Source organism: Artemia sp. Qi Xiang Cuo, chromosome 1 (assembly GCF_049724085.1).
Source record: "Artemia sp. Qi Xiang Cuo chromosome 1, ASM4972408v1, whole genome shotgun sequence".
NCBI classification, from domain to species: Eukaryota; Metazoa; Arthropoda; class Branchiopoda; order Anostraca; family Artemiidae; genus Artemia; species Artemia sp. Qi Xiang Cuo.
This window is the reverse complement of record NC_142794.1, coordinates 5534379-5547553: the sequence shown is the minus strand read 5'-3', so window position 1 is coordinate 5547553 and position 13175 is coordinate 5534379. Positions and strand designations below refer to the sequence as shown.

The 13175-nt window shown below is 34.7% G+C and overlaps 2 protein-coding genes across 2 annotated transcripts in view; one reads left to right on the top strand and one right to left on the bottom strand.

Annotated features, from left to right (window-relative positions):
* Positions 1–3397, bottom strand: part of LOC148955943 (E3 ubiquitin-protein ligase ubr3-like) — a 230048-nt gene extending 226651 nt beyond the window's left edge. The window contains exon 1 of the mRNA XM_089085800.1: positions 3279–3397. The gene's annotated coding sequence lies outside the window, so the exon portion shown is untranslated. The remainder of the gene's footprint in view (positions 1–3278) is intronic.
* Positions 3398–6520: 3123 nt separating this feature from the next.
* Positions 6521–7342, top strand: LOC148955942 (uncharacterized). The gene has a single exon (XM_089108215.1). It carries the CDS (start codon positions 6521–6523, stop codon positions 7340–7342), a length of 822 nt encoding a protein of 273 aa, XP_088964341.1.
* Positions 7343–13175: the final 5833 nt, after the last annotated feature.

The window sequence follows — 13175 nt, the reverse complement described above, 5'->3', positions numbered from 1 at the left end:
TGTATATACATACACAAATCTTTGAATTAGCCAACCAGTATTATAAGCCTAGGAGCCCAGCTGGACATAAGGAAATATGTTAAGAAAACAATTCTTACTTCATAATATGAAGAATAATCATAGTTAACACATTTGCATGCAGCCTTGCTATACTTTACCCCCAACCCCCCTAATGTGCAAATATATAGCCTAAACTATATATTTTTCAATGCATTATGCCACAAGTAACTTGTTTTTTCTAGTTTTTATTTCATCACACTAGATTCAATTTACAGGTGCATGGGTCAAAACAACCAAGACTTTTCTGAGAATAGATAAGAAATATATAATTTATATGTATATATAAATTAGATTTGTATATGTGTATACACTGTCAAATTAGCCATCTGATGGTATCCTCATACAGCATCACTATGCTTTACCCCCAACCCCCTAATATGTAAATATATAGCCCAAATTATATATATATATATATATATATATATATATATATATATATATATATATATATATATATATATATATATATATATATATATATATATATATATATATATATATATATATATATATATATATATATATATATGGCTATATAATTTGGGCATATATAAGGGGTTGGGTTGGGGGTAAAGCATAGTGAGGCTGTGTGAGGATACCATCAGATGGCTAATTTGACAGTGTATATACATATGCAAATCTTTGAATTAGCCAACCAGTATTATAAGCCTAGGAGCCCAGCTGGACATAAGGAAACATGTTAAGAAACAATTCTTACTCCATATAATGCAGAATAATCAAAGTTAACACATTTTGCAGGGGGAGAATCTTTATCTTCACTTTTTCCTTGTTTTTCTAACAAATTCATGAATTTTTTTGAACCTATATATTTATGGAGCATATACCCCTACCCCCTAATGTGCAAATATATACCCAAAATTGTATTCTGAATAAAATCATAACATTTATTTGCATCACAAATGAAATTTACACCCATATTTGCCATGTGCTAGATGTCTGGCTGCATATAAAATGTGTTAACTATGATTATTCTGCACATTATGCAGTAAACATTGTTTTCTTAACATGTTTCCTCGTCTCTATTTAGCAATCTAGGCAAATACCCAAATTTTATATGTACTTTTCAAAGCTTTTTTGTAAGCTCCCTCCCCCTGAAAAAAAAATCCTGGATACAACCCTGTTGTTGATTCAACAAACAGACATTTATTGCATTAACAAAATGGTTAATAAAAGTAAAAGAAAAAAAGATGTATTATATAGAGGGGAGATTGGTGGATTTATGTGACTAAAAAAAAACTTCCCAGAACATGCTTTAGTCTGTAGATCCATCCTTGAAAATTTTATTTTTCCTAGCCAAACCACTTATTTTTCCTAGCCTAAGAAACCATTACCATTCTACATATAATGAAGTAAAAGTTATTTGGTAAAATTCTAGTTTAGCTACTTCTCACTAGTTGGGAAAGGGTTAGGTTAGAAAAATAAATCTTTCAGTAATGAATCCAGGGCCAAAAACATACTATACTCTGGGAAGGTATTGCCAAGCTTCTATGTTTACCCTTTTCTGATTTCTAAGTGTTAGAAATTTGCCTACTTGACAGGTCTATTACCTATTGAAGTTTTTACAAAACAACATTCACCTTAACTTTTGGTTATCAGTTTCTTTTTCTCTGGCTTTAGTTCTGAAAATGCAATTCCTGTTATTTGAGTAGAATTTCAAGCCATATCAATGTTTTTTTTTTGAAATTTAGGAGATGTATTTGTAAATTTTTTTAAAGCCTTATAAATTGGGATTGATCAAAGTTGTGAAGCTGAAAACAATTTCTTATACATCATTTAAGCAGAAGATTTATTTTGTAAGGTTTCACTTTTTAACACAGATTTTTAAAGGTATGTTCAGGACTCTCTAGATGGTGAAGGAGTGGAGATAAGTAGTTCAAAATACCTTCCCAGGACATACTTTAGCCTGTAGACCCATCCCTGAAAGTATCATTTTTCCTAACATAACTACTTTACAAGATAGTGAAAAGTAGCTAAACTAGAATTTTAACAATTATTTTCATAAAATTTTTGACTCTCAATAGTTACAATTCTAGACTTATACCTAGCCTAGGAATAAAATAGGCATAGGCCTGTCCTAAGTTGGTATTTATTGTTTTTTTAAGTAGTTTTCAGAATTTTGATGTTTTGTTAAAAACAATTTTTATAAAACTCTACTTTAGCTACTTTTGGCAATCTTCAAAAAATAAAACAAAATAGGATAAAAATATAATAGTTTAGAAAAAATTTTGGCTATATATTTGCAACATCAGGGGGATGGTAGTAAAGCATTGCATATATTAAATATGTAACTTAACCTAACCACCCTTTTTTTGCCCCTTCAACCCCAAAAAAATACAAGTTTAAATATTGCAAATGCAGTGAGAACCCACTGTTTGTAATGCTCATCATAGGAATTTGCTGTTGAAATAACCTGCTTGACTAGTTTCTTTCATCATGTTTGTTATACAATATGTAATGTTTCTTCCAGCTAATAGCACAGTACCAAAGTATGATCTAGGAAGGTATTTTGAAGTACCTATCTCTATTCCTCTCTCTAGAGGGTCCTGACCTTTAATGAACTTTAAAGGTCAGGACCTTTAAAGGTCAGGAGATTTTAATGAAAAATCTGTGTTATAAAAGTGAAAACCTTGCAATCTTCTGCTTAAATGAAGGACAACAAAATTGTTTTCAGCTTCACAACTTTGCTTAATCCCAATTTAGGCTATAAGGTTCTACAGATATGCAAATAGGCTAGGCCTATTTGAGGCCTATTTGAGGCCTATTTGAGGCATGAGATAGGCCTAGGGCTATCTCATGAATTTTGAAAAGAAACATTGATATGTCTTAAAAGTATACTCACATAACAGGACATTTTCAGGGTCAATATATACCAAATCATATTATTGAGTTAGGAATAAAAAAATGCATCAAATGGTGTATTCACTTTTGTCCTAACTCAATAGTATGATTTCGTAGATATTGACCAGGAGATGGGGTTGAGGTAGGTATTTCAAAATACCTTCCTGGGATAGGCTACTTTAGCCTGTAGACCCATCACCAAAAGTTTCATTTTCCTAACCCAATCCCTTTCCAAGATAGCTAAAAGTAGAATTTTACCAAAATTTTCCATGGTCTTAAGAATCATATGAAAGATAAATAAAGCACAAAACTTGGCTTATGCTAACATAGGCCTAGCCTAACTTAAACCCAATTTTTACCAAAAGAAATGATTGTACTGAGCTGTCTTTCAATATCTCGCTATTTTTGCTTCTAATAGCTTGCTTCATTGCTCTCTGCACAAAACTAGGTCTTGAAAACTTTCTAACTTTCATGTCAATGCGTGAATGTTAACCATTGCTACTGTCAAGCAGCAAATAAATTTGAAATTTCAAACTATTTGAAAGCTATCTGGCATCTATTAGAACTTTGTAAGTAATGTAGATGACAGGAATGCTTGATACCAAAGGACTAGGATTTTCACTGGTTTAGTACCAAAGCATAATGTTCTAAAAATGGAATTACCGTCAAAAATTCCAAATAAAATACAAGTTGGCTTGTTTTTATTGGTGGTTAAAGGCTTTTTTTGCGAGCTGGAAAGTGAAGTTCGCTTAGCTCTCCGTTGTGTAAATTTTACTATCCACAACTAGCGGAAAGCTACCGGACCTTGGTTTGTGAAAAGCACAGCAAAAAAAAAAACGTAATGCAGATATCCAATTGAAAGAATTCTATGATATCAATCAATTAAGGGATTTTGCTCGTCTATTCTCAGTTTCTCATACCTTCACAGCCTAAAGACACCCGGATACCCGATCTTTTTTTAAAGTAAGTTCGGGCATACAGACATCTGTATCATATTTTACATACTTTTTGTCTGTAGCAGCGTTAACACGGGTGAAACTGTTGGTGCTTTTTTTAAAGTGGTACTTTTCGGGTAGCGTGACACTATTGTGGCACTTCTTAGCAAAAGTGACACTTTTTTTCAAAGTAGTAATTTTTACAAAGAAGAATATTAAAAAAAAGGGGAAAGATATCTGTCAATGTAAAAAAGCATCGATATCCTTTTTTCTTTCTATTTCTCCATTCCTCTGTTTCAGATTAAGAAACGCACGTTTCTATATCTAGTTCTGAAAGAGTTAGTGTCTGATCGACTATTAATTGTATTTATCATAGGGTCATCAATAGCTGAGACACATGTTCGTGTCATTCTGTTCAGTATTTTCAGAGAAAAGAAAAGTTCCAAGCATCCGAACGCACTGCAATAATCCAGATAGTTCATTTGTCGAAAAACTGGGTTAAAAACTCTCAATGGAGACGAGTATTGCTGTTTTGTTCCGTTTTCTCAAAAGAAAAAAAAAGTTCGGACGGCTTTTTCTCTCTTCTTTTTTCGTTCCTTTTTCCTTTTTTGTTCCTGACTCGAAGACCGTAAATCGCGCAAATATATCTACTCTGACAATTCCAAGCCTGGAGTTCGTTGCTTCTCCAAAAAGAATTATGTCAATAGGTACCCTCAACAGTAGAGCCCTCACCAAACAAGAAATAATAAACCTACTCCAAAGCGAGATAAAACGGTAATACTGGGACGTTATTGGTCTGGCCAAAACCCATCTTTCACTCACTGGTGAGGAGAAACACGAAGATGTCACCCTTCTACTTTCAGGACGTAATGATGGGGAACATCAAGATGGTATAGGTTTCCAATTGTCTAATAAGGCTAGAAAATTCTCAATTGCTGTAACCCCCCTCTTGGAAAGGTTCTTCATGATCCGCCTGAAAGTTTAACCTGCCAACCTCACAATTATCCTAGTTACGCTCTGGATTTCAGCAAAGACCACGAAGAGTCTGAAAACTTCTATCTCCAGCTCCAAAGCCTAGTTGATTCTGTTCCCAAAAAGATATAATCTTTGTCATTTGTGACTTCAGTGCCATCGCTGGAAACAACTACACAGGAAATGAAGATATAATGAACAAATTTGGCCATGGACAAATGAACAGAAGAGGGGAACGCCTTATCGAATTCTACGGAGATAGTGATTTAGTCACCACAAACACACTTTTCAAGCACAAACCTTGTCTTAAGACATCCTGGACCTCACCAGATGGAAAAACTAAATCTTGATAGACTACCATCCTCGTGTATAGACGTTGGGAAACGTCCGTCCGTAATAGGGTCACATTAACTGGTGGCGACTTTGATAGCATCCATTTGCTTGTCAATTCCTAGGTTCAAAACGAGACTTAAAACAGTATCAAAACTGTCTGAGAAAACCCTCAAGTTCCGAGTAGATCCTGAGAGATGAAAACACACGTAAGATATATATCAACAATCTATCTGAAAAAATTTCGGACCTGACGTAAAATTCTCCACCTATTCTTCGCAAGGAAGATACCAACAACCTGGTGACTAGCAGCACAAAAATCATATGATTATGATATTGCTTATTCCACACTGGATATAAAAAAACAACAACCAGAAACCTTGGATAACTGACAAGATCTGCTCTCTCTGTGACGAAAAGTGCCAGCTCACGAACAAGCAAGATAATGAAAGCAGGGACTGATACAATCATCTCAAACAGGTTGTAGAGAAAGCCATCCGCCGTGCTCGTCATGCTTTATTAAAGAAAAATGCGATCAATGTGAATCGGCCCTCAAGAAGGGAGACCTCCTCTTCATGTATAGAAGAGTGCGCAAAATGGCTAATAAAAAGAACATCAAGGTGTGTCCACTTCTCGACAAAACATGGAAATTAAATACAATCCACAGACAGAATCTGCTCTCGATGGAATAAGAACTTTAAAAAATAAACTGAGTTAGGTCATTAACCCAGACCCAACAATTATCGACAGCTTCCTCGTAACTTCTACAGACCCCAGTTCTCCTCCTCTTTGCTCTAACATAGAAGCAGCCATCAGGGACCTGAAAACAAACAAAGATAATGGCCCTGATGGAATCCAGCCTGAACTCCTGAAAATAAACTGCGAACCACTCCTTGACCTTTACCACAAAATTACTACAACTATTTGGGATAAAAGTCACCTCCCTCACCCTGGTGGAAGTGGCAATGGTCCCCCTACATAAAAGAGGCTCTAAAGCTGTCTGCGACAATTATCACCCAATAAGTCTTACCAGCCACGTCGCAAAAATTTGTCACAAGAGTCATGCTCGGTCGTATACGAGCCATTTCCTCGACAGTCATACCAGAATACCAAACCGGAATACCAAGAATACCAAACCGGCTTCCGACCTAATAGATCAACAATGATCAAATATTTAATTCCCGACACATCATGGAAAAATACAGCTAACTTGGCAACAGCATCTACCACCTTTTATAGACTTTAAACAAGCTTTCGATCTCATATGGAGGAAAGGTCTATGGCACATCCTTATTCACTTTGGCATCCCATCTAACCTGATCTCTTTGATCAACGACACGTATAAGAATTTCAGAAACCGCGTCATGACTGGAGAAAGACTTACCAAAAGCAATGAAACCCCTACTGGAGTGCTACAAGATTGCCTACTATCATCGGAGCTGTTCAATCTCTTCCTACATGCATCCATTTCACTCACAGACAACCCGTCCGGAACCCTTATCGGAGGAATAGTGATAGACAAACTAGCATATGCCAACGACACATACTTAATAGCCGAGTCCCTTCAAGACCTCCAATCCCAGGCTAACAACGTTCACTCGTCTAACAGCCTCTTTGGGATTGCCATCAGCACCTCAAAATCGAAAGCCATGAGCTGCATATGCAAGCCCGATTCAAATGTCAGCCTTCAGCTGGGTGCAGACATCATTAGGTGGGTGGAAGACTTCACCTACCTAGGGAGCCTACTTACTTTTGATAACAACCAAACCAAAGACGTCAAGAGACGCCTAACACTTGTGAAATTCAGCTTTAAATCCCTGATGCCCATCTGGAGGAACGAGAATTTTTCAACAATTCTCAAAATGAGACTGTTCTACTCCCTCATTATCCTGATTGCCATCGGTACCTGTGAATCCTGGACGCTTAAAACTGAGAATCAGTGTCACTTAGCTGCCTTTGAAAACAAATCCCAACGGTACATCACTGATATCACCTACCATGACAGAGTCTCCAACTCAAAACTTCTCAATAATCTGAAAGTCAAACTAACAATACTGGATAAAATAAATCAACATCAAATCAAATGGCTAGGACATACTCAAAGCATAGCTAACAATCGTCTTCCAAAGATTACCTTCGATGGACCAGTACACGGTTGCTTACAAAAACTTGCTTACAAAAACTAGAGGATAAAAAAAATATATATTTATGTTCATATAATCTGTAGAGATGAAAAATCAGGGCAGGGGGGGGGGGGGGTACAGAAGCACCGGAAAAAATTAGCTTACATTTAATAAAGTTGAGTTTTAAAAATCAGATTAGCAAAATTCATTGAGGTGACGTAACAATAAAAATATTTTATAACGTCTTCGAGACTTTTTTTTTAAAATGGTCATGTGGTTAAACGTGAAGAATCATAATATAAGACTAAAACAAAACTTAATAGTAGAAATACAAGAGAGTCAAATAAAACAAGGGCGTAGAAAACTTGCATGAATTTGTATTAATAATAAAATGCAAGAGGTAATAAATAAATGTGAAGCGGCTACGTAAATTGTACATGATGGAAGAAGATGTTTAAATACAAAAAATAGAGGATAAAAAATATATATATGTTTATGTGCATATAATCTGCAGGGATGAAAAATCAGGGCGGGGGGGGGGTACAGAAGCCCCGGAAAAATTAGATGATACTTCATACAGTTGAGGTTTAAAAATCACATTAGCTAACTTCATTGAGATATAACAAAAATTTGATTTAAACCAAATAAAAAAAAAACATTTCAGCAAAAATAAAACAAAAAAAACACTGACTTAAAAAAATAAATAAAAAAAAAAGATTGATTCCAACCTGTAAAAAAACATGATATTGGAATGTAAAAATTATATGGAAATTAAAATCAAGGAATCCTTGCAAGTGAGCTGGAGAGCTCTGGAGACCCCTCCAGCTGGAGAGCTAGAGCTGGAGAGCTCTCTGTGACTTACTTCTCAGCTGGATGAAAACAGTAGTCAAACCCTTATGAACACATCGAACAAAAGATGTAGCTCAATAGTAACTAAAACTCAAACGAACAGAATCTTGGTAACAATGGATATATATAAAGAATCGAATTTTGATGCTTATTCGAAATATATAAAATTCATCAAGCTAAAGCCTGAGAAATGTTGCCCAGTTTTTGGAAAAGAAGGAAAACACTCCGAAACATCAAGTACCCTTAAGGAAAATCACACCGTCAGATTCAGCACATCAGAGAAGCCTATTACAGAGGGTTCAGGGTCCTGTGTACAAAAATATTGAATTTTGCATTTTTTGCCAGAAGCGAGATCACTGATGAGTGTTTATTTGTTTTGTTTTTTCGGTTATCGGTCTTGTATTTCCAGGGGTGATTTTGCCAAGCCAGTGATCTTAGACGATCGAGAGATGGCTCATTTTATATCTAATCAAAAGTTCTAGGGCTCTTTTTAAGAAACCAAAAATATTGGTAACCGACAACACCTCCTACACCTGTTTTTTTCTCAAAGTCGACCGATCAAGTTTTGAGATAGCCATTTTGTTCAGTATAGTCGAAAGATCAAATAACAATGTTTTTTAAGATGACTTGATCCCCTACAGCCCCCGGAGGAAGGGCTGAAAGCTAGAAAATTTGCATATTGTTCTAATAATGCATTGACTATTGGGAAATATAAACATATATTTTTTGATGGGGAAGAGTATATTATGACAGGGGAGGGAGAGATTACGTGGAAGGACCTTTCCATGGAGGAATTTTCTGTGGGTTAAAAAATTTTTTCATGGAAAAGAGGGGGGGCTAGACTTCCCCACATTATTTAAAATACGATCAGAATTAAAATTTTAAAAAACAAGTTTTTACAATTGAAAGTAAGGAGCAACATTAAAACTTAAAAAGAACAAAAATTATTAGGTATATGAGGGGGTTGCCCCATTTTCATTACTTCACTCTTTACACTAAATTTTTTTTAGAACTTTTAAAAAAGATTATTATTCTAATAAATTGTGCTTCAGGAGTCATTCTTAAATAATTGGAACAAAAAGTCAAACTTTAGTGTAAATAGTGAGGTATTGAGGAGGTGGCAACCCCCTAATATACGGAGACTAATATTCTGTTTGTTTAAGTTTTAATGTTCCTCCTTAATTCCAATTGGAAAAAGTTGTGGTACTTATGTATTTAGCGAGTATACTGTTGTTCTTCATCGGTTGAACAACCGGTTTCTCTTTATGCACTCGGAGATAATTAGTTAACCTGAGTGTGATAAACTAATATGCAGGTATATTTTAATTAAACATTTAATATACAGAGTTGCTTAGCTTAAGTTAGGTATTTAATATAATGCATTCTGGCCGGCCTGCTTTTCATAATTCTCTGTTGTAGTTTCCATAATGTTGTTACTAAAGTATTATATTTTCATTATACTTTGGCATATCAAACAGTTCGTGGTAACGAAATTTAAGTAAGGAGCATCCCGGCTTAGTAGTAACCAAAACTCTAAAAAACGTAATTTTGATACCAATATATACATCAAAAGAATTATATTTTTATGATGATTTCAAAAAAAAAAATTGCCTTATTGCCTTATTTTCAAAAAAAGGGGGAAACACCCCCTAAAAGTCATAGAACTTTAATGAAAATAATTTTGAGATAGCCATTTTGTTCAGCATGGTCGAAAAATATAATAACTGTGTCTTTGAGGATGAAATAATCCCCCACCGTCCCCGGGGGAAGATCCGCAAGTTATGAACTTTGCCCAATGTTTACATATAACTATTGGTTATTGGGAAGTATACAGAAGTTTTCAGGGGGGATTTTTTTCTGGTAGTTGGGGGGCCGGAGGCTACGTGGGCGGATCTTCCATGGAGGAAGTTTTCATGGGGGAAGGGATATTGCTTTGAAAGGGGCACCGGAATTCCCAGTATTATTTTAACAAAAGATCGGAAATTATATAAAAAAATAACAATTTTTTCAACTGGAAGTAAGGAGCAACACCAAAAATTAAAACGACCAGAAATTATTACGTATATGATTGGGTTCACCCCCTAATCATTAACTCGCTCTTTTCGCTAAAGTTTTTTTGTACTTTCATCAGAGCTATTTATTCTAATTAACGGCATTTGTGATTAAGGGGTCATACTTAAGGGGTCAAAATTTTAACTTTAGCGTAAAGATTGAGGTATTGACTAGGGGGGGGGAACTCCTTAATATAGATAATAAAAATATACGAATATAGCAGTTCGTTACGTAAGTTAATTCGTAAGTTAAGTCAGAACTAAATTTCGAGAAAGCCATTTCGCCGAAAAAAGTAAAATTAATATGCAAATTTCTTTTTAATTATTCATGTGCGGTAAGCCAAAATCAAAGCTACATTAATTCAAAAACGTTCAGAAATTAAATTAAAAAAACAAGTTTTTTAACTGAAAGTAAGGAGCGACATTAAAACTTAAAACGAACTGAAATTATTCCGTATATGAAAGGGGCTGTCCCCTCCGCAACGCCTCGCTATTCACGCTAAAGTTTTTTATTGTTTTAATAAATAGTGTTGTGAGAAAGAGTCAAAATTTAGCGTAAAGAGCGAGGCGTTGAGGAGGGGATAGCCCCTTTCATATACGGAATAATTTCTGTTCGTTTTAAGTTTTAATGTCACTCCTTACTTTCAGGTAAAAAAAAACTGTTTTTTTTATTTAATTTCATTAGGATTAACTTAATTTCACTTCTTGGGTGTGGTCGCTATAATACACAAGTACCGAGTCGTGTTTAAAAAATTTATTAATAAAAATGTATTCACAAAATAAAAAAAAAGAAGTTTTAAAAAAGCCAAAGGATTTTAAAAGTTAAAAAAAATTCTCCTTTAAAAAGCAAACCTCATTGCACAGAATAAGTAATGAGGTAAAAGCATGGATCTATGAAAAGCCAAGCAATTCTGCCAAAAGAGTTTGAATGGAATAAGTTCGTTTTCTTCTCAAGCTCTCATACATACGATCAACTAGTCTGATTTGAGTTCTTGTGAAGCGAACGTTAATTGAACAAAAATTTACAGTTAATTGGTAGGTAATATTTCGTTGCTTTTTGATTATGGTTTATAGCCCAGTATGCTACACATTATTTCTGATTAGGGTTGATAAGTAATATAAAGTATATTAACTTTTGATGTATATTAACTTATAAAGACTTGAAGCACATACTAGAGCATGCCAATTCAACCCCAGGACACGTTCAGATTTACAACAGTTACCAACAGCTGGACCAAGTCAGGGAGTAAATCCAGTGAATCTTTATTGCTTTGTGGTTTAAATTCATACAAATTTGGAGGGGAGACAAAATGTGTTTTTTCAAAATCTAGGGGGTGGGGGCATTGTTTTGTTCTTTTTTTCTTCCTGAGTAATATTTCCATAGTTATTATGAGAAATGTAACAATTACAAAATATATAGGGGGGGATCTTTCCATGAAAGAAGTTTTCATGGGGGGAAGGGATATAGCTATGAAGGGGCGCCGGATTTCCCAGCATTATTTAAAAAAAGATCAGAAATTAAATTTAAAAAAAACAACAAGTTTTTCAACTGAAAGTAAGGAGCAACATCAAAACTTAAAGCGAACAGAAAATATTACGTATATGATTGGGTTCACCCGCTAGTCAACACCTCGCTCTTTAAGCTAAAATTTTTTTAGTGCTTTCATAAGAGCTATTTATTCTAATTAACGGCTTTTGTGATTAAGGGGTCATTTTAAAAAAAATTGGAACAAAATTGGATCTTTAGCTTAAAGAGCAAGGTATTGACTAGGGGGCGAACCCCTAATATACGTATAAAAATATATGAATATAGAAGTTCGTTACGTAAGCTAATTCGTAAGTTACGTATATTTATTACTAATAAAAAGGTTCGGAAATAAAATAAACAACTTTCGAGAAAGCCATTTAACCAAATAAAAGTAAAATTAATATGAAAATTTTGTTGTAATTATTCATGTACGGTGAACCAAAATCAAAATCAAAAATTAAATGTTTTACCCGTTGTTATATTTTTATTTTGCTTGAATCATAAATAATTTGGCCACGTGTGGCCACAGAAGTCAAGAATATGGCCACACAAAGAATCAAGTGTAGCCAAGAAATAATTTACTGCTTTAATAAAAAGGAAAAAAAAATAAGAACTGTGTAAATGATTAGTCATGCGATTCGTTTTAGCTCCTCGAACCACATGCTTTGAACTTCGAACTCGAACCAAACCATTGTCACGCTTAGTGATAGAAAACCTATTAAGGAAAACAGCGTTATGAACGACATATTCTTCTTGATTTGAACGACATACTTGTACCACAGAAATAGAAAACTGAAATTGCAAGAATCTGCTTTATAAAGCCACCATTAATACTAATCTTTTCCCACCTAATGTCTACTAATTAAAATCTACTAGTACCATTTCTTTGTATCTTATGTCAGATTCATCGTAGGGATGGTAAAATAGCTGTTCCAATAGCTTCCATCTTTTTTATTTAAAAAATCATTCCTTAAATCTTTTTAAATTCCTTAAATCGGACGTTAGAAAACGTCCGTCCTTAATAGGGTCACAGTAGCTGGTGGCGACTTTGACAGCATCCATTTGCTTGTCAATGCCTAGGTTCAAAACGAGACTTAAAACAGTATCAAAACTGTCTGAGAAAACCCCCAAGTTCCGAGTAGATCCTGAGAGATGAAAACACACGTAAGATATATATCACCACTCTATCTGAAAAAATTTTGTACCTGACGTAAAATTCTCCACATATTCTTCGCAAGGAAGATACCAACAACCTGGTGACTAGCAGCACAAAAATCATATGATTATGATATTGCTTATTCCACACTGGATATAAAAAAAACAAAAAAACAAGAAACCTTGGATAACTGACAAGATCTGCTCTCTCTGTGACGAAAAGTGCCAGCTCACGAACAAGCAAGATAATGAAAGCAGGGATCGATACAATCATCTGAAACAGGTTGTAGAGAAAGCCAACCGCCGTGCTCGT